Genomic DNA, 23,629 nt, shown 5'->3' with positions numbered 1-23,629 from the left:
CTTACTTTGGCTGCTCAAAAGGCTGGAAAGTGTATCAGCTAGATGTTAAATCTACATTTTTTAATGGAGTTCTTGAAGAGGAGATTTATGTTGAGCAACTTGAAGGATTTGTTGTAAAAGGGCATGAAGATGAAGTCTACTTGCTCAAAAAAGCGTTGTATGGACTGAAACAGGCTCAAAGGGCCTAGTACAGAATTAATAAATATTTGATAGTGTTGGGATTTAGAAAAAGCCTAAGTGAAGCAACTATTTATGTTAAAGGTGATGAAATCAATTTTGTTGTCATCCCTTTATATGTTGATGACCTGTTAGTAACAGGAAACAATGCTAAGCATGTTGAAGAGTTTAAAAGGGATATGCAAAGTTCTTTTGAGATAACAAATTTATGAGAGATGGCATATTTTCTTGGGATGGAAATTATGCAGAAAATTGATGAGATCTTCATTTACCAGAAAAAGTATGCCTATTAGATCTTAAAAAAGTTCAAAATGGAGAATTGCAAAAGTATGTCTACTCTATGTGTCATGAGGAGAAACTGAGCAAGAATGATGAAACTGATAAAGTTGATGAGGCTCTCTATAGAAGTTTGGTTGGTTATCTCATGTACTTGACAACAACCTGACCTGATATATTGCATGATATAAGTCTTTAATCACTAATTGTGCAACTGAAACTCATTTTAGAGCAGCTAAGAGGTTTCTTAGATATGTTAGAGGAACACCAGACTTTGGCATTAAGTTCAGTACAGGTCTGAAGTGTTCTTTGCAGGGTTATTTAGACAGTGATTGGGCAGGATCTATTGATGATATGAGAAATACTTCGGGCTATTGTTTTAGTTTTGGCTCAGGAGTGTTCTCATAGTGCTGTAAGAAGCATGAGATAATTGCACAATCCACAGTAGAAGCAGAGTTCATTGTTGCTACTACTGCTACAAATCAAGCTTTATGGCTGAAGAAAGTGCTAATTGATCTGAGCTTGAGACATTAAGATTGTATAGAGGTGTTTATTGAAAACCAAGCTGAAGAATTGGAAAAGCAAGAAGGAAAGTACATGTTCAAATTCTCCAAGCACAAGTAGAAGTTCTAACCCAGACTTTCCTCCTTGTAAGTACTGTGAGAAAAAAGGTCATGCACCTTTTAGATGTTGGAGGAGGCCAGATGTGCAGTGTGAGAAGTGTCATATGATGGAGCATCACCAGAAAATTTGCAAAAGTAATCTGCAATAGAAGGATGTGACTCAAGTGAACCTTCAGCAATGAAATGTGGCTCAAGTTGCAGACCAGGATAATAACTCTTTGTGGAAACTTGTTTTGCAGCAAATAGCTTAAGTAATAACTGGCTTGTGGACAATGGCTACACCTACCACATGACATTTGATTGAGGCCTCTTCAAAGAACTAGACACATCATTAAACTCCAAAGTCAAAATTGGCAATGGAGAGTACATTACAGTCAAAAGAAAGGGGACTGTGGCAGTAGGCAGTTCCTCAAATACTAAGTTTGATTAAAGATGTGTTATTTTTGCCCAACATCAATCAAAATTTATTAAGTGTTGGTTAGCTACTCGAAAGAGTTTTAAAGGTTATATTTGAGGGCAAGGAGTGCCTAATCAAAGATGCAGATGGGGTGAATGTGTTCAAGTCAGCATGAAAGGGAAAAACTTTGAACTAGATCCACTAAAGGAGGAGCAATCAGCCTATTCAGCTACAATATCTCAAGCTGAGATTTTGCATAAAATGCTGAGCCATTTCCATCATAATACAGTACTGAATTTGCAGAAGAAAGAGTTTGTAAAGGGGTTTCCTCAATTAGAAGCTAACTTGTCAGAATGCAAGACTTGTCAATTAGGGAAGCAATCAAGACTTCCCTTCAAGCCAGCAAACTGGAGAGCAACTGAGAGGCAAATATTGATTCACACAGACCTTGATGGGCCTCACAGAACTCTTTCACTAAATGAGAGTAAGTATTACATAGTTTTCATTGATGACTATACAAGGATGTGTTGGATCTATTTTCTCAAGTTTAAGTATGAAGTTGCTGGTGTGTTTTTGAGATTCAAACAGTGGATAGAAGCTCAAAGTGGCTGTAAGATTCAGGCCTTAAGGTCTGATAATGGCAAGGAGTACACCTTAGAACAATTCAATTAGTTCTGTGAAGAAGTTGAGGTTCAACACCAACTAACAGACCCATACACTCCTTAGAATAATGGAGTGAGTGAGAGAAAGAATCGCACTATCATGGAGATGGTAAGGTGTATGCTTCATGAGAAAGACTTACCCAAGGAGTAATGGGCAGAGACTGCAAACATTGTAGTCTTTCTACTCAATAGGCTACCATTTAAGGTTGTAGAAGGAAGGACACCATTTGAGGCATGGTATGGTTACAAGCCTTCTGTGAAAAACCTTAAAGTATTTGGGTGTTTGTGTTATTCTTATATACCACAAATCAAGAGAGATAAGCTAGATAAAAAACTAAAGCTAGAATCTTTGTGGGGTACAACACATTTTCAAAGGCTTGTCGAATTTTTCAGCCTCAAACTAGAAAGATTATGATAAGTCGAGATGTGCACTTCATGGAGAATGACAATTGGAATTGGGAAGAAGTAGAACCAACTCCATATCCTCAACTAAATGAAGAAGAGTTGGTGGATGATGAACTAGTGAGGGGCACAAGATTGCTCTTTGATATCTACTAGAGTTGCAATGTTGCAGTCCGTGAGCATGCAGTTATTGGGAAGCTGAAAAGAATCCAAAATGGAGAGCTGCAATGAAAGAGGAGATCACTATGATCGAGAAGAATCATACTTGGAAGCTTATAAAGAGGCCAAGGAACATAAAGGTGATAGGAGTGAAGTGGGTGTTCAGAACCAAACTGAATGCAAATGGCTCCATTAACAAACACAAAGCAAGAATTGTTGTTAAAGGGTATGCTCAGATTTTTGGTGTTGATTTTTCTGAAATATTTGTTCTTTTTCTTGATTAGATACCATTAGATTGCTACTTACTTTGGCTGCTCAAAAGGGCTGGAAAATGTATCAGTTAGATGTTAAATCTGCATTTTTGAATGGAGTTCTTGAAGAGGAGATTTATGTTGAAAAACCTGAAGGGTTTGTTGTGAAAGGGCATGAAGATGAAGTCTACTTGCTCCAATGGCCTGGTACAACATAATTGATAAGTATTTGATGGAGTTGGGCTTTAGAAAACCTAAGTGAAACAACTCTTTATGTTAAAGGTGATGAAATCAATTTTGTTGTCATCCCATATTGATGACCTGTTAGTAACAGGAAACAATGCTAAACTTGTTGAAGAGTTTAAAAGGGTGCAGAAAATTGATGAGATCTTCATTTACCAGAAAAAGTATGTCAATGAGATTTTAAAGAAGTTCAAAATGGAGGATTGTAAAAGTATGCCTACTCATATGTGTCATAAGGAGAAACTGAGCAAGAATGATGAAACTGATAAAGTTGATGAGTCTCTCTATAGAAGGTTGGTTGGCTGTCTCATGTACTTGATAACAACCAGACCTAATATATTGCATGCTATAAGTCTTTTGTCAAGATTTACTAACTGTGCAACTGAAACTCATTTTAGAGCAGCTAAGAGGTTTCTTAGATATGTTAGAGGAACACCAGACTTTGGCATTAAGTTTAGTACAGGTCTGAAGTGTTCTTTGCAGGGTTATTCAGACAGTGATTGGGCTGGATCTATTGATGATATGAGAAGTACTTCGGTCTATTGTTTTAGTTTTAGTTCAGGAGTGTTCTCATGGTGCTGTAAGAAGAATGAGATAATTGCACAATCCACGGCAGAAGAAGAGTTCATTGCTACTACTGCTGCTACAAATCAAGCTTTATGGCTGAAGAAAGTGTTAATTGATCTGAGCTTGAGACAAAAAGATTGTATAGAGGTGTTTGTTGACAACCAAGCTGCAATTTCTATCTCAAACAATCTTATTTTTCATGGGAAGACCAAACATTTCAATATCAAATTGTTCTTTTTTAGGTAAGTGTAAAAAGAGGGATCTGTTAAGCTGAAATACTACAAGACTGAAGTTCAGTTAGCAGACATATTCACCAAGGCCTTACCGAGGAACAAGTTCGAGTTTCTAAGGTAGAAACTTGGCATCTACAGCAACTCAAGAAAGAAGGAGTGTTGAAGTTTGCTTGAATTCTGTTATTTTCCCTTATTTTTAGTAATTCAGTTTTAGTTAGTGGTTTAGTGAGTGGTTTCTAGGAGAGTTTCTAATAGATCATGTCCATGTATTTCCCTACTTTATATCCACTATCTAGTCATTTAGTAGTATTTAAATGATTTTAGTTTAATGAAAATTATTAAGTTTTTCTTCCATCTCTTTTCTACTTTAAAAAACAAACCGGCACTCTAACCTCATTCTTCTCCTTCTTCCATGAGCATCAGAGCAAAAAATAATTGGCAATGACTCCTTTAAGGAAACTCCAAAATGCCTAGACGTATACTAGCACACGTGCCTTACGACATTTCCTCTTCTTCACTAAAAATATTTTTTCTTTCCCTATTGAAGATCAAACATAGTCTGTATCGGCTGATTCAAGAAAACTTTCAAACTTTTGATTGTTACATGTCGTAGGGGGAAAGAGCCTCCTAGTGATCAAGACCCTTCAGATCGACGCTGTAACAAAAGAGGACCAAGGATACGAAACCCTAAGATCGTCGCCCAAGCCCAAACCCTTGAGGAATGCTCTATATAAATAGCCCCTAGATGCAAAGAAGAGAGGGGGAAGAAAAAAAAGCGTCTCCAATCAAGCTTGGAAGGATTCATATCCACAATTTTTTAGGGTTCTCGTGAGTGCTCAATTAGGCCTTTCTTTGTTTTAGTGTTTTCCTTTTTTTTGTTCTGAAATCCAACCATGAAGGTTGATGTTTTTTATTCGCCTAACTACTCTTCGATTTACCCATGTATAGTAGCTAGATTATGTATACGATGATAAGCTTGGTATTAATACTTCTTTGAATCTGAAGTGAATCAAAAAAAAGTCATTTTTAATAAAATAAAAAAACAAGATATATATAAATAAATAAAACTTAAATAAGATTTGGTCACTCGTTTATGGGTACTAACAATATTTGTTTTAGATTTATGATGCATGTCCTAAGAACATAATAATACAAAACTAAACAAATGTTTAGGTTTGTATTTACTTTTAGACATATATATGCCTTAAGATTAGATAAATAAATAAATTGTAAAATAATATTCTTTTAAATTGTCCAAACTTTAAAGTAAGACTGTCATATGACAGACATGTGAGACATAGCGTGAGAGCCTTTTCTCACGTGCAATTAAGCACCGAAACTAGAATAAAATCTCCAAAATGTGTTTGAATACTTAGAAAAAAAATTCCTAATTTTTCGAGTTGTAAATTAGGTGTTGACTCTAAAAATGTCAAAACTGGTCTAAATGCATGTTTTTAAAATACACTCTAGTTAAGCCTACTATTTTGATTCATCGTTCTCACTCGAGACTCGAGAGGAATGTGAGTTATGGGGCGCAACTATTGAGTAACAAAAACCTCTTATCGAAAATGATCGATTTTTTACCTTACAAAGACGTTTAGCATTTTCTATCACTTTAATTTTAAATTATACCTGTCACCATAAACATATTTAATAATTTATCTTTCTTCATTTTTTTTTTTAAAACATAATTTAGTCATTTTTCTTTTATTAATTTTTTTTATTATTAAATTATTATAAATAACTTTTTTAAACTATTAATATATTTTTAAAATTATATATATATATATTAAGTTATTTATATATATAATTTTTAAAATAATATATAATTTTTTTAATTTAATATATATATATATATATATATATATATATATATATATATATATATATATATATATATATATATATATATATATATATATATATATATATATATATATATATATATATATATATATAAAGAAAGTGGAAAAAATATAATTTTTAATTATTATTTATTTTGGTGATATTCTCCACATTTTATTAAAAGATGATTTCAATAATAAAAATGATTAAAGTTATAATAAATAATGGTTAATTATATTATACTTAATTAAAAACAATTACTCATTAATTTACTATTTTAGAATATTATATCAATAGATTGCATAATCTAATTAAAGATTATGAAAATGTAAATGCTGTTCAAAATATATAATCTAAAGATATACTTTTACAAAATCAAACATAATTATATATTGCAAAACATAGTCTTTACTCATTCAAATATAAAGTTCTCCATTCTTCTTTTAGTAGTGAGACATTGAAAAACATCACCCTCTTAATTTATTTTGGAATAATTTCAATATGATAACCAATTATTTACCGGGGCAAGATGGAATTGAAAGAAATGAAATCCAAAATTTTATTATTATCAATCTTTCTCTTTAAAACATAATCATATTACTTAATAAATTGTTTTATTTGATTTATTCATTCTTAGTTATTACTCTTAAAATATAATAAAATATATATTTTAAAACATATATTTTATATATTTTGTTGTTTGATTTATCCATTCTTTCATTTTATTAATTTTAAAAATATATAAATAAATAAATTATAAAATATATAAATATATATTTGCAAAAATAAAGAAATGTACATTTTGAATTATGTTTAGTAAAGTCTTCACCCTTACACATCATTTTTTCAAAAAATTTGTTCCCATATTTTTTTATAAGAAATTAATTATCATGAAAACAAATAAAAAGTTACAAATAGAATATTACTTAAAAAATAATAGAAAATAACATTTAAAAAAATTAAATCTAGACGGTACATAATATAAATTTACAAATATTCAGATTCTAATGAAACACATCCATGAATCACACAATTAGTTTTCATGGTAACTCAAAACGAACTCATTTGAATTAAATAATAATGAGTGATAAAGAAGAGTAAACCGAATAAACTAATTAAGCGATGTCAAAAGAATCTCTCCCCCGAATTTTGAATGATAGTAAAATTTATCTTTGTCCGAGGGTTGGTAACCAACGCTGAAAAAAATTCTACCAAATGATAACTAACCATCTACAAATATTGTTAAAATAACGAGAAACTCATAGAAATAATTAGAAGATAAATGTAAAAAGCTCTCTAGATGAAAGATAAATGCTAAAATCTCTTTATAAGAAAAATAAAAAAGAACTTCATATCCGACAACATCATCTTCTTTGCTGCAAAGAAGGAGATGAATATGGACTCGAGAAATGATCACTAACATGATTGAATGGTATGAGTAGCAAGCGACCCACCAAATATTTAGAAGATTATTCGGATTACAAAAAATCGAGATTATAAATCTAATTCGGCTAAATAGATTGTTATACCAAACAAAACATAACATCAACATCAACTCAGAAGTGGTGGAAAAAGAAATAAAGCACACTTTGAAACTAAAAAAAGCCACTAGAGGGGCATGAACAAGATGAATTTCCAGAGTTTTATTTTTTAAAAGAGAGAAAATTGTAAAACGTCAAGAAATGTTTTCCTATCATTACTCTTTATTTTATGATAATTTGTATATAAACATTATTATTATTATTATTATTATTATTATTATTATAAAAATGAATAATTTTAAAAATGTCATTTAAAATAGATAACTATATATTACCTAAGAAAATAATTAGTGTTTTAGGAAATAATAATAATAATATTGATACATTTTATAAATAATAATAATAAAATAAATATTAAATTAAAATATGTGTCAATAATTATCGTCAAATTAATCATTATATTTATCTTTAATATAGTTGGAGTGCAAATGTGATGAAAAATAGCAAAATAACATTTTTTATGAATGAACTTAATTTTAATTTTAATGGATTTAGTGTGACGATGTACGACATTAAAATACTAAGTTCTTTATGCATCAATGTATACCGACTCAACTTAGTCGTAGCATACATTAATACCACTATTCAGACTTAGTCCTATTCAAATTGACAATATAAAACACAACTTTCTTATCTTTAATTCGACTAACCAAGCATCTCATTTCACATTTATTTACCACTCTAACATTAAAATATTGAGTTCTTCATGAAGTAATGATTATCCATTCATCTTAGTTTTATCATACATTAATACCAATATTCTGACTTGGTACGTATGAAAAATTGACAATATACAATCCAACTTTCTTATACTCACTTCAACTAACCAATCATTTCATTTCATATTTATCCACCAATCTCAATCGATATTTCATCTCGTGACCTTACAATTTCACTTTAATCAAATTAATCATCTCCAATATTACCAATCTCTTTACTCTCACTTTGGCTCACCAATTCTCAATTAATCTCTCAGCGCATGACTTTACTTTCAATTCGGTCAAACAATCAATCTCCTCACATATTTTAAAATATTCAATCTAATTTTCTTATCCTCACTTTGGCTAGCCAGTCATCTTATTCCACATTTATCCACCCAATTGATATCTCATCGCATGACCTTAGACTTTCATTTTGGTTAAAATAGTCATCTCTAACTTTACCAATCTCTTTTACCTTCACTTTGGCCTACCAATTCCCGAACGACCTCTCATTTTATGGAATTATTTTTATTTCGATTAACCAACCATCTCATTTCACATTTATCTACCAATCTCAGCCGACCTCTCATCTCGTAACCTTATTATCACATTGGTCAAACAACTCATTTCCTCACAAATTTTAACCACCAATATTATTTATTTCTTAATGAACCTCACATACTACCAATCTCATATCCTTCAAATATTTTTTTTTGCATCTAACCATCTCATCATTATCAATTTTTAATCTTCACTTCGACTTTGAATTTTATATTTATTATGTACTAAACTCTCTTTTAACAAATATTTGTATAAATATTCAATTTATTATATGATTAATTATATATATATAATATTTGTATTTTTAAATATCTAATAAATACTTATTATTTTAATATATTTAAATTAAAATTTACATTTTAAAATTTATTAATTCTTGCATTAAGTTGATTATATATATATGGATTATTATTGTATTAATGTTTTTTTTGGAAAATGGTTAAAACCATTTCATTAAAATCCCAAAAGTGGGAAGGTCAGAAATCAAAACTAGACAAACACTAGTTATGATTAAGGATGACAATCAAAAAAATCTAAAAAAACTGATTAGTAGCATTTATACCTTCTAAAAAACAGAGATTACAAACAGAAAAGACTACATTCAAACATAATCATCCCAACTTGGGATTTTTGCATGCCATATATTTTCATTGAGATGCATTCTTCCCCTTCCCCTTCCTCTTCCTCTAACGATAAAAGGAGATTGTATTAAAGAGGATGATGAGTATTGTTGATTCTCATTTTGAATTCTCTCTTTGTACGAGCTCGTTCTTATTTGATAGAAAGAATTATTTCTGAGATTTTCAGGACTTTTACCTTTGTTATCTTCAACTTGAATTTATGTATTCTTATCTTCATTATTTTAGCTTCAACTTCATACTCCACATCGGTTTTGGAAAACACTATTAATATTGATATTTTAATATTTTATTTTATATGAAAAAAAGTTTTTTCATTAATAATAAAATATAAGGAATACAAAATGTTTTACTAATTTTTTTATTAAATTGACTCACGATAATTATTTACTCTCACACCAATATTCAAATTGATATAAAACGAGGACACAATAAAATAGAATGAAGTTATTATATATATATATATATATATATATATATATATATATATATATATATATATTACGGAGAAAATAAAAAATGAGATAACGGATTAAATATGTAACTCGTAAATATACTTAAACATTTAATCATGTGCAAAATTTGTCGTCTGACGGGCTCGAACCCAAGAACTTAAGGTTAGTTTCCACCACTTTTATTTATATTTATATTTATATTTATATTTATATTTATATTTATATATATATTTATATTTATATGACTATATAATATATTGGTTATTATCATAATAAAATTAAGCCCAACTAAAATATCTACCTACAAATATAGATACAAATATAAAGTTTAAGAATTTATTTAACCATTTAATATGGTGGTTATAAAGTTCGATGTAGAGCTTGATTTGGTATAACTGACGTAATATTGTCGTTATGCACCAATCTAATGTGCACACGTAATATATTAATTAATGTTACGAATATTGAAAATTTTGATAAATATATCAATTGATTTTATACTTTTATTTAATAAAAAAAATTATTTGAAATTGATATTTTTGATATATCAATTTACTTTTCTAAAAATCAATTTAATTCAATATGTGCCTTATAAAAATGTATATGCCCATAGACCTTCATAGTCTACAAAATCAAATACATGATTAATGCTACCTACATTCAAATCCTAAAAAATTGTATGACGATTACACATTTACAAAGTACCTCGTAATGACAAATTTAATAATATTAACAATCACATTAACCCTGTTTGCTTACAACACAAAAGGTTGACATTTGCATAAAATGACTAAACTATATAGTTTAATTTTTTATTTTAAATAAACACAAATGCCAATTCTATGGTTTTGTTTGCACTTTGACTTTTTTTTTATTATTATTTAGAAATTTGTTTGCATTTGATCTTTTAAAAGTTTAACAAATAATTACTTTTAAAATTAATACATATATATATTTTATATTCTGATATTAAAAAAAAGTAAGTAATTAATCAAATAATTATAATTATAATTTATATTTTAAAATTTTAGAAGGGATATGTAGGGTCAACTCCTTAAATACTACGTGTAAGATACCCATTGGTTGTCTACCATTCTTTTCATGCACTGATGCTCATCCACTATTCAATTTAATACAGATTAATGGCTTCTGACTTTTATTAACTTTATAATTTTGTTGAATTAAAAAAATAATAATTAGATATTGATTCGGAATATCCTGATTTATTAAAAAAGTCAACTCCCCATATACCAGCTATTAACAAACACTACCACTACATAATCACCATTTCGGCATTTCCCTTCTTTCTCTCTCTAAATCTCTCTCTCTCTAGACATTCAAAATGGGTAATAGAATTGGGAGGCTGAAGCTCTGTTTTACTTGCGATTACTCCGGCGATAACTCACTCCGGCGACAAGAAATCTCAGTCTGCTCTCAAGAACTCCTAGAAAGCGACGATGAGTATTCCTTCTTCTACCCACCACAAGAATCACCTGATGGCGCCGCCGCCGCCGCCGCAGAAGAATTTCAGTTTAAAAACATCACCTTTGCATCCATCTCCGGCGCTACTGTAAGTGCGAATGCTTTCACTTCTTCCGTTTATACACCTCCGATCAGTGTCTACCCTAGCTCTTCTTCCTGTGAGAGCTCGGATTCTTTAGCTGATGTTCCTTTCCAGCCGATTAATCGCCGTCATTCTTTCCATTCTGGCCGGGTAAGTGAAGATTCCGGCGCTGTCTCCGTCATGGGTTTAGTTGAAAGAGGGTTTCTTTCAGGTCCTCTTCCTTCTTTGGACCCATTTGACATTCTTTCTGAACCCATACCCAAGAAACGATCTTTAATTGGAGATATAAAGAAGACGATCGCGAATTCCATCATTCTTCCGATTAGAGCAGAAAAGAAATCAGATTGGTATGCATTGTCATGTTCTTGTTTATTGATTAATACTAGAATGTGTTTTGATTAACTGATTTCAATTTATATCAGGGATGATGAGAGCTTCAATGGGAAAATTGATGATACGTTTTTGGGAAAAGCTGGTGAGGATCGGGTTCATGTAGTAGTCTCTGAGGAAAACAAATGGGCTTTCGTTGGAATCTATGATGGATTCAATGGTCCTGATGCAACTGATTTCCTTCACAACAATCTTTACTCTAATGTTTATAAGGAGATCAAGTGGCTATTGAATTCGAGTAATGATCCAAAGGTGGATGTTAAATCGAAGAATGTTCTAAAGTCTCTTTCGGAGGGATTAAGGAAGACTGAATCTACATTCTTTCAGATATCTGATATGATGTTGAAAGAACATCCAGAGCTTTGTCTTATGGGTTCTTGTGTTTTGGTTATGGTGATGAAATCAGAAGATATTTATCTAATGAACGTGGGTGATAGTAGGGCTGTTCTTGCACGTGATGAACGCGAAAAAATGAATCTTGATGATGATTTTAATTTATCTGCTATTCAGATGACTATGGATCATAATACTTCTGTTGAAGAGGTAAGATTATTTTAATTAGTTCTTGTCTATTAGGTTTTTTGATTGTTTATTGATTTTGAACTCATATTTGGGTGTTTGGTTGATATTGACATTAGGAAGTGAAGAGGATTAAGGAAGAACACAAAGATGATGCATTTGTCATATTGAAGGGTAGAGTAAAAGGTTCTTTAAAGATTACTAGAGCATTTGGTGCTGGATTTCTCAAGAAGGTAATTTTTATTTACAATTAAATGTCAAATATTTTTATTTTTTCAACCATAAAATTACATTTATCGCACAATTAAAGACTAGACGACTTTTTTTCCCTATAATATTTTTGTAATATTCACAAAATATTACCTCGGTTAATAATAATGCGGATTCGATGTGATAAGATATATATGAATCTTAATTTTTTTACTTTTACTTTTTCTTTTACTTTTGTTCGGGTCAATTTTTGACCCCATAATTAGATATTGTAATTTAATTTACAATGTGCTTTACTTCTATTTCGAACATTAATTAAAATTCATAAATTTAAAATGAATTATTTTATTTATTGTTCATATACTTTTGTAAAATTTTTATGTTTATTTTTAATTATTTATGCATAATAATATTAATTTTTAATCTATCAAAACAATTTATATAATATAAAAGAATATTTTAAAAACTATATATATATATATTTTAAATATAATATAAATCGTGTTAGAATGAAACATAGATGATAAGTCTACTCTCCATTGGGATCAGCCAATTGTCATCTCTAAATGATTTATCAATTACAAAAATATATATAATATAATTTTGTATGACATTTTGTTTTTTCAATTAACATAAGTAATGAATTAAGAAAATACAATATGCTCCTCATAGTTTTGTACTTTTTTTGTTAATTTGCAGCCAAAATGGAACAATGCACTTATAGAGCCATTTAGAAAAGAGTATATTGGGAGCTCTCCTTACATCAATTGCATGCCAAATCTCATCCATCATAAACTTTGTTCAAGAGACAAATTCTTGATCCTTTCATCAGATGGACTCTACCAATACTTCACTAATGAAGATGCCGTCAATGAAGTCGGGAAGTTCTTATCTTCATTTCCCGATGGAGATCCTGCCCGACATCTCGTTCAACAAGTGCTCCAAAGGGCTGCAACAAAAGCTGGTAAGAACCCTAATGTTCGTGTATTATTTTATCTATATGACCCTAAAATTAGAATAAATTAAAGGGGAAGATTATATTACATTACAATCATGTGATTTATATATAATTCAACGAAAATGAAAACAATTGCAGGTATGAAGCTGCATGAGTTGCTTGATATCCCGCAAGGTGATGGCTTGGATGGTTTTCGTCGCAAGTATCATGACGATGTGTCGGTTATAGTCATCTCGTTTCAAGGAATGATTTGGAAATCCGCCATTTAAATAGAGAATTGATATATTGATATAGGAAAGACATTGGATTTTTTTTAAGTACATTTTAATGTATTTAATCCTTCCTTAGACTAGGATGAAACATAGCAAAACCTAGAATGAGATTATTGGCTTGGATATTGGTTTTTGTTTTTTTTTTTGGTAATAGGATACCTTTTTTCCCTTTTTGTTGTTAAAAGTGGGTTTTAGTATATAGGCTTAATGTTTTTATAAAATTCATATGAGAAAAACAAAATCTAGTAAAGAATGAAGCAATCATCTTGGACACTGGATTAGATAGTTTATTAACCTCTCATAACTCAAAATAGTATAGGATGACAACGGTATGAAACTTGGCAGGTACTTAAATACATGTTTCGAACTCAATCTTAGAAATTACTATTTGAGTCTTGTCTGAGCCCGATAGAGATAAGTTAGTTCATCTAATTCTCAAATACGTGGGTACCCAAAACCCTGCGGATACTCGAAATTCGATTACAACTACTCAGAAATTTTACACATTTATAACACTGTTAGAATATAAAATAATATATCTATAATACCTTTATAACCATGAATAATGATTTAATACAATATTTCTCTCTTTATTCTAACCTGGTATCAGAGCTTTGTTATCGTTTTTGAGTCAATCAAGTGATAGTCTTCCGTTGTCTCCATCAATGGTTACATTAGTCATTAATGGAGAGATCTAATCATTTGATAGATATATTACTTTTATTATCTTAATTAGCACTTGAATATACTTTAGTCTATTAGCACTTAAGAGTATTTCGGTTTATTGGTCTTGGTTTTGGTTTTGATTATTTTGTTGAGAATATAGAGTTGTATTTGATTTGGTTTTTCCCTATGTTTGCGAAACTTGGTTTGATTGGTCTTGGTTGGTTGTTGTTAAGAATAAGGAGTTGAATTTGGTTTGGTTTTTCTTTATGTTTGTGAAACTTGGTTTGATTTTTGGAGGAGTTTTTGAAGCTTAGTTTGATTGGTCTGCTTTCTGGGTGGATGATCAATGGATTGGACATAAGAGAGAAGAGAAAGAAGATTAAGAATGATGAGTAACTTCTTAGTGTTTGCGCTTTCATTTTCTGACAGTTAAACTCTTAATGTTTATTGTTGTTGCATTGTGAGTTTGAGAGAGGATGTTAAAATATAAAATAATATATTTGTAAGATACTATCACAATATTATAAATTGTGATAATATAAATATTATATTAGTTTCTGATTATAATGTCTATATAATAGACATAACATTTGTAACCATGAATAACGATTCACTACGTTATTATCTCTTTATTATAACAAACACTATAACAAAATAGACCACCAACGACGCTTAAAAAGACTTCTGCCAACCCTTTCATCAAAAATATTACCTACACTTATTCTTACGTCGCCAGAAGTAGGATGAGCGCATGTTATAACGATGCTTATTTAAGCGTCGGTAAAATTAATTTAAGCATCACCGAAAATCTATTTAATTTTTAAAAATAATTTATATTTTATTTTTCAATTGTTTTTAACAATTTTATCCTATTTTTATTTTTAAAATTAAATATTCATTGAAAAATATGTTTAAAAATTAGTCGTTATAGACATTTTTAATAATAAAAAAATTAACATAAATTCTCTCAACATTAAAAGATCTTAAACAAAAAAAAAAGTTTTGAACAACAAAACTACAATAGATAATTCTAAATGCAATAAAAAATTGGAAATGAATGGTTTTCATCTATTTAATCTTCTTCTTGGGCCTCAACTGCAATTATGTGAAAGAATATTATTTTTAAGATAAAAAATAAAAATAGAACATTGATGTGAATTAAATAGAGACAAAATTTGAAAGAAAAAAAAAACCTGGTTGTTGACAGCACAAGGATGAAGACGAGCATATAACATCTGAATCATTCCTTCTTCACAATTAAACCGCTAAAAGGGAAATGAATTGATCTTCAATTATTGGAATCTAGATATTCAGATGGTTCATTGTAAAATTTTAAGAATAAACTTTGAGAATTCTTGAAGGTGAATATACCGATTTGAAAACATCATTTCATTCAAAATTTTCAACCAAATATGAATCTAGATTGGATTATTTTTCACCTGCCCTAAATGAGTGATATGCATAATCTAAAATTCTATATAACTCAATTTGAAAATACATTTTAAATCTAGTTTTGTATCTAGATTAAGACAGAAACATATATAAGTTCTTCAGTCTAACAGTGACTAATCGATTTGGATTAGCTGAATAATCTTAAATAATTCATAAACATTTACCTATTCTCTCATCAATCAATTTATCAACCAAAATACTAATAAATACTAAGTTAATAAATACTAAGTTTGTTCACCAAACAACCCAACTTTTTATAATTTTAATTTAAAAAGGTGTCATCAATAGTTTATCTATCTAAATCCAGACAAAAAAAAGAGTGTTTCCAATGTAGAATTGACAAAATAATAGCCTTGGAAATACACATATTTAGTTTAAGGATGTTTTTAAATTCTACGACCATTCATATGCAAAATAAAGACTTGAAATAACCAATAAAGATCATCAGACATAAGGTATAAACTATCTAAACTAGAATATCTTAATGAATCTATTAAGTCACTAATATATAATGTTATTAAAAAGATGGACAATAATAATTGTCGAATTTATTTGATCATGATTAATAAGGATTTTTGGTGCACATATTCATCACTAACAAATATTTCAATAAACAATTATCTCTGACATATATTATATATGTTATATAGAAATATTCAATCAATCAACAATCAAATAAAAATAGACCTTACACGATGAGGTGGTGTCGTTGTGTGCTCGTCGTGTCGCGTATTCGTCGTGTCGTGTGTTTATCGTTTGTCGTGTCATTGTGTGTTCGTCATGTCGTGTGTTCGTCGTGTCGTTGTGTTCGTCGTGTCGGTGTGTGTTCGTCGTGCCACTTCTTCGAAAATATAGAACCTCCGCAGATTTAGAATCTCTATTGTTGGATTTTGTTTTTTGCTGCAGTATTGTTAGAAGGATGTAATGTTGTAGTTCTATTGCTGCAGATTTGTTAGAAATAAAAGGAAATTCTCAGAGTTTACAACATATAAGGAGAAAGAACAAAAATAAGGTGAAAGAAGTAAAAGACTTCGGGGGAAATTAATACAAGCAAGAAAGCGATTTCTAAAACAGAGCACAAACAAAGTCTTAAGAAGGCTGAAATATAGCAGAAACAGAGTTCTGAGAAGGCTGAAATAGAGCATAAACAAAATTCTGAGAAGACTGAAATAAAGTATGAGGAAAATAGAGAAAATTCTAAAAATAAAACTAAAAAGACAGAAAGTGTTTAGGCAGAAGTCAACAAGGATGGAAAATGATGGGTTGAATATAATGAAAGGGTTAATCTCTACGGACTAAAGAATCAAATTACAAAATTATTATTTCAAGCGAAGAAAGAAGAGATTGTTCTTAGCAAGGAAAAAAACTAACAGTCCATAGCCCAACTTAATATTCATTATCTTCAAAACTGAAATTTACTCAAAAAGGAAGAATATGATAAGTTATTTAAGTGATCCGTAGAAATAATATGGGAGCTAATGAAGTTCCCAAAAATCAAGACTTACACTATCAAAATTAACTCTAGGTAGAAAGTAAATAAAGTCTGGAAGAAAAACACTGAACAGAAAGTTGAACCATAGGTACAATACAAAGGCAAAATTTACTTGGGGGATTTTAAACTAAATGTTGAGATTCTCAAATATATTTTTGAGTTTAAATTACCCATTGAAGTTGATGAAAAATACATTAAAGAGTGAAAATATGTAATTGTTGGGAACTACATAGGAAAATATTATATATCTTTCTCGGTCACTAAGGATGTCTTGTTAAAACAATGGGAGCACATTAGACTGGAAAATGTATCTGCAAATATCAATGATCTTTATTTCTTGAAGTTCAAGTAGGGAACAAATCTAGAGAATATTATGAAGTTGGGACATATTTATGTTAGGTTAAACTGCATGAAGTTGGAAAGGTGGTATGAAGGAATGAACCTACTTAGCAAACCGAAAGAAACAACTCAAATTTGGTTCAAACTAAAGAACATCTCAGCTCATATGTACAATGATGAAACACTTATTCATTTTACTAGTCTCCTGAGAAAATCATTGTATATGGACTCAATCACGGAAGAAAGCGAACACATCACATATGATAGGATAAGCATTGAAGTGCATCCTAGAAGTAATCTACCAGCCAAAATGATAGTTATCGATAGAAGAGGTAAGCCCGAAGTCATTGATATTTTATATAAATGGAGGCCAAATAGATTAGTGTTCTGCAATACTTTTGAACATGCCAATAATAAATGTGAAAAAGCAATTGAAGAATAACATAAAATCATGAAAGTTCAGGAGCAGAAGGAAAGCCTAAAATTTCAGGAACAGAATGAGAAAGCTCAGGAAAATGAAACTAAGAATTAGGAACTGGAAGACATATAGAAAAAACTAAAGATTGATAAGAAGAGGATGAAAATATTGAAGATTCAGAGAAAAGAGAAGATGAAAAATCAGAGGAAAGAGAAGATGAAGAATCGTATAAAGAAGAAGAAGAATTAGAGGATGAAAATGAAGAAAATCAGAGGAAAAAAATGTGAAGAGTCAAGGGATGAAAGTAATAAAAAATTAGAAGATAGAAGTGATAGAAAAGTAGTGGAGGAAAGTGGAGAGAAAACTATGAAAGTAAATCAAAGCAATTCAGGCAAATTTGTAGCCAAGGAATGCGCATGTAAAGGTGAAGTTTTTGAAATACTGAAACAAAACTAATTTTATCATATAAGTGTTGGCTCAACTAAAGCAAATCTAACCCAAGGGAATGATGTAAACACAACTCACAAAACATACATCATCATATGCAACAGTTCAATCACAAATAGTAAAGTCTAGAGCCAAACAAATGAGGATGCGACGTGAATATAATCGCTGGAATTCGAGGAATGCATATTGAGTTTTGAGAAATGCATATTGGGATTATAAATAAGACTCGGAGTAGTGAAAGACGGAGATCATAATAGAATCATAATTTTAAAACTATAGGTTTTGTATGTTTTTGTTGTTTGTTAGTGTAATCTTTGTTTGTTTCCAATTAGATACTCTAAGGTCGTTTTTTGTCATCCTTTAATAAAAGCTAGGGATTGCCTAGTTTTTTTTGGGCTTTATAATGAAACGACACTAAGTTTTTTCAAAAATAAATAGACAAGACAAACCTGGAATGAATTAAATTTAAAAATAGAATTTTAGAATAAGTCCAACAACAATACTACATGCAGTCATCAATACTGTCAAAAGAAAAAAACCAAATTCAAAGGATTAATTTTTCTTTTATAATATTATAGCTCAGTCAAAAAAGTATACAACTGTCATACATTGGTTTTAGTATACAAATAAATTAATAAACATATAAGATATTATTAAAAATAATAAAAATATAAGATATTCCTTGTCATATGGATTCTATAGAAAACTTTTTATGAAAAATATTATATGACAAAATCATATTTCACTAAACTTTTCACTTTTCTCATTATTTAGTTTTTTCTCAGTTGGTGAATTCTGTAAAAAAAAATGTGTAGTGAGATAACATATTTATATTCATTAATCAACCGTGTAGGTGTAAAAAAGTTACAAAAATGCAAACTAAGCATAATTGTAACCACCACTTATTGGTATTTATTTACACCAATAAGTTGTAGACATCTCTACAAATACTCTATTGTTAATGAGAATTATTTTTTAGGCATGGCACTAAGAAAATGTAAATAACAATAAGTTAACACAATAATTAGTCAGCAAACACTTATCAGTTCATTGAGTTTTTTTGTTTTATTTAAGAGATCATTGTTTATTTCAAAAATCTTACCAATACGTCGTTCTCTATAATGAGTTCTTAGTGGCTACAAATATTAAGAGAACATTATATTCAAACATTAATATAAATCAGAAGTAAGAACAAATCGATGAATTACATACCTTAACTTCCCTCAAATTAAGACATTCTTCCTAAGAGTAATATTCTCTTCATATTTTTGATAGCAATCTACACAAACATACACATACGAGTTTAATAATAAAAATAATTTTCTATGTCTAAAGATATTTATGTTTCAACACTGACAATTTCATACTAAATAAAACTGATCGTCAGACATTACCAAATGTTCTATCACCAATTACTTTTATTAAAATATGATTTGTACATCCAAAATAAGCACAGTAAAAAATAGAGAGTGAAATAAGAATTACTAGAAAAATAGATAAAACAATCTCACCTCTCCATTATTCAGCTATTCAACATTCCTCCATGCCTTATTTATTCCAAAAAATATGACCTGCAATTAAATTTGATATGTAAAACCAAAACAAAAGTAAATAATAAAAAACATAGAATTACATTGTTAGAACATAAACATAGCTAATTGATTAGTACAATGGTACTTGAGACTAGAAACCATTTTGTTCACATCTACAATTCATTAGATGAATGTTTCAAATAAAGAGTGTTTATTCTTACATGTCCTAACTCGTTTTCTAAATTAATCCTCCAAATACATATAATTTAGAAGAATATGTGAGTGATTCAAACACAACATTTCTTTCTTTTATCAAAGGTTCTACTAATTGATATATTTCTACATAGAAGTGAAATTCAATTTATCGATCAATATCTTCAATTTTTTTAAATTTTTATTGAAGTACTCATCATTATTTCCTAGTAAGTAGCCTCATCAATCATCACCCTAAAACTCTACAAAATTGCATTCAAGTAGATCTGTTACAAACCATTAAAAGCATTAAGATTTATATTTACTTAGATAATTACTTATGCTAATAAACAATCAATTTCACAATTAGTAGTAGACTAGAACATCACGCACTTAAAGATCATCACGCACTTAAAGATGTAATAAATGATAGATTTAAAAAAAGAAGAGAGCAGCATGACAGAGTTTAATAGTTCAAATCAAAAGAAGAAATGCAAAAGGAAAGGAAGTTCAGGCTAATGGTATGGAGAGGTTCCAAATCTATAGATGTTTTACATCAATAACATAATAGTATAAAAGTTCATCAATAACAGATGTTAACTCATGTTCAATGTCAACAAATACATAACACTACTTTAGGGTTTGTAAATACTGCAATGACTAAAAGCTTCGCCTCCAAACGATGTACCATAGAAGACGAGAGAGAGAGAGGAAGATAATACTATTTATATCGGTGAAACTAGAATCCAATCAGACTTCCAAGAACCGATTAACTATAATCAAAATTCTAGCCAAGTTTCACTCCTCTAGGTATAAGGATCCGCGAAGCTACACAATCAATTGTTCAGCAATGTAAAGAAGATAAACATAATCAATGCAAGAAAAGTATGCATTAGAGATATTCATATAAATAAGTCGGGAAGAAAAATCACATACCTTGTGTATTTTTACTAGAACTATGAAACTGAAGCTGAAGTATAAGAATGAGTTTGTATCGTTGAATGCATATCTGAAAGATATGGAGAAAATGTAAGATAAAAGACGGAACTACGACCTGCAAATTCCAGAGAGATAGAGAAGGAAACCTAGAATTTGGCGTAGCAGAAAGAACGAGCGTAAGAGTGGGGAAATTTGACGAAATAATCCTAATAACAGGGTTATTTTTAAAAATAACATGGGAATAAATTTTTGCGAAATTGACCTTTTGCCCTTGGCAAAAGATCAATCTACCCCCTAATAAATATTTCCTTCCTTCTCTTCTTTCTCTTCGGTCACTCTACTTTCTCTCTTATTCTCCCTCAGCACAACGAGGCAATGAGTCGTTCAAGCAAACGCCGAACTTATCCTCCGAAGAGACTTCTGCTTCCCCTCCTGATGCTTGATATCCTCCATATACGTCGAACTGTAGCCCCCGATGACTCCTTCAAGCTAGATCTTCAACAAACGCCGATGGGTAAGTTTGATATTGAGTATTATAGTTGAAAATATGCCATGTAGTATGTTATTAGTTTGAGTATATTAAGTGTTATCATTTGCGCCTGCGCAAATTGCATTTGTGCCTTTGCGCCCTAAAAGGGTCATTGGAACCCTTTCTTTTCTGTCTCGCGTCCTCTCTATTCAATTAACTTTCTCATGTGTTGGACTTTTGTTGTCGAGCAAAAAATGAGGTAAAATGTTATTGCCCTTTGTGTTTTGTAAGATAAAGTAGCATTTTTTCTTCTTTGTTTGGACAGACAGAATAAATAATAGTGAGTTTGCACAAATTGCATCTTGCGCACTTTGAATCGATGCAAACTGTTGTTTACACATTTTGTTGCACTTTGTTTTAGTTAGTATAAAGTTGTGACATTGTTCTCTATTCATAGGTTTAGTCACTTCCAAAGATGATAATAATGGATGAGATATGAAAACATGTATGATGTTAAGAATATTACCATTGTTTTCAATTGCCTTACAGAAATGTGTTTTGGCCAAAGGGAGAAACCTTATACTATGTATTATATAGTCCATTTCTTTTAAAGGTGAAAGAGTCGCTAAAGATTTCATCAAGTCTTTAAATTTTGAATGGACAAGGAGAAGATTTTATTCCTTCTATGGAATGAAAACATAAACAATAGATGTCTTTTATGACATTGATTTAAATCTTAAAGAAGAAAATTTTATGATAGTTGTCATGTGTCTGGACAAGTTGAATGAATCTTTTCTAGAGGCTGTAACTTCGACCCTAGGTGATGCTTCTCTAGGGAAATATAATGCTTCAGCCAATATGCTCCGTCTTAACCAAACCCTTCAGGGATGGTTCTTGTGGATAGGTCAGCAGGGGCAGCAGCAGATAGACTAGCAACTACTTCTTGTTGCTCTTAAACCACCTTTCTTCATGCTCTGGTTTCCTGAATGTGTGAATATTCATATTTATTGTGAACTTATATCTGATGTTTAATTTTTTTAGACATTTTCATAACATGTTATATGAAATTTGGAAATTATTCGGGGTACCCGAGACACATGGACTATAAAGTGTGGATGCATTTATTTGTTTTACTTAAACATGTTTTGTTGAAGTACAAATTTATCAAAAATGTATATTATTCTTAATTGAATTCAAAGACAAAAGAAGGCAGAAGCATGCAATTTTATAAATAAGAGGGCAAAATGCAAAGTGTGGCAGTTCTTAAACCTAATAAACATCTACAAACTAAAAGGAAGCTATAAGAGGTGAGAAAGGGAGACCACACAATAATTAATTCATAAATCCTAAATATTGCTACTTGAATCATTCTCCAACTGATGTGCATTCCCAGAAGAGGAAGAATGGTTGTTAAACTACTCTCTAACAAGAAATACTGAATGCATTTGCTAAGGATGATAAGGCAGTTCGCTCAAACGACTCCATTATTCAGTTTAACTCACGATTTGGGCCGCCCAATTGAGCAACAACTTTAACAAAACGTTCGTGAAGCTCGTGTGTCCAACGTAATCGTTGCTTTGAGGAAAGACTATTATTAGGGATGTTGTTGTTGTTACCACCATTCATGGATTCGTCCATCATCATTCAAACTCACTATTATTTAGTCTGTCTGTCCAAACAAAAAAGAAAAAATGATACTTTATCTTACAAAACACAAAGGGCAATAACATTTTACTTATTTTTTTGCAAATGATAACACTCAATATACTCAAACTGATAACATACTGCAGGGCATGTTTTCAACTATAACACTCAATATCAAACTTACACATCCGCGTTTGTTGAAGATCTAGCTTGATGGAGTCGTCGAGGACTATAGTTCGGTGTAGATGGGGGATAGTAGACGTCGGGAGGAGAAGCAGAAGAAGTAGGCGTCTTGTCGGGGGCTAACTTCGGCGTTTGCTTGGACGCCTCGTTGCGTTGAGGGAGAATAAGACAGAAAGTAGAGTGGCCGAAAAGAATGAAGAGAAAGAAGAGAA

The 23,629-nt window shown here is 30.3% G+C and overlaps 1 protein-coding gene across 1 annotated transcript; it reads left to right on the top strand.

Moving 5' to 3' along the window:
* Window positions 1–11,073: 11,073 nt before the first annotated feature.
* Window positions 11,074–13,641, top strand: LOC124935340 (probable protein phosphatase 2C 23). The gene is made up of 5 exons (XM_047475778.1): window positions 11,074–11,642; window positions 11,718–12,228; window positions 12,324–12,437; window positions 13,114–13,378; window positions 13,511–13,641. Exons 1-5 carry the CDS (start codon window positions 11,074–11,076, stop codon window positions 13,639–13,641), a joined length of 1,590 nt encoding a protein of 529 aa, XP_047331734.1.
* Window positions 13,642–23,629: the final 9,988 nt, after the last annotated feature.

The sequence above is a fragment of the Impatiens glandulifera genome, chromosome 4 (genome assembly GCF_907164915.1).
Source record: "Impatiens glandulifera chromosome 4, dImpGla2.1, whole genome shotgun sequence".
NCBI lineage: Eukaryota > Viridiplantae > Streptophyta > Magnoliopsida > Ericales > Balsaminaceae > Impatiens > Impatiens glandulifera.
This window is presented reverse-complemented; position numbering and strand designations above follow the sequence as displayed.

Bases quoted from the DNA above. Each gene is read 5' to 3' on its own strand.
- LOC124935340 (XM_047475778.1), top strand. From the start codon at position 11,074: ATGGGTAATAGAATTGGGAGGCTGAAGCTCTGTTTTACTTGCGATTAC. The intron at 11,643-11,717 runs GTATGCATTGTC...AATTTATATCAG, and splicing joins GCAGAAAAGAAATCAGATTG to GGATGATGAGAGCTTCAATG. The intron at 12,229-12,323 runs GTAAGATTATTT...TATTGACATTAG, and splicing joins ATAATACTTCTGTTGAAGAG to GAAGTGAAGAGGATTAAGGA.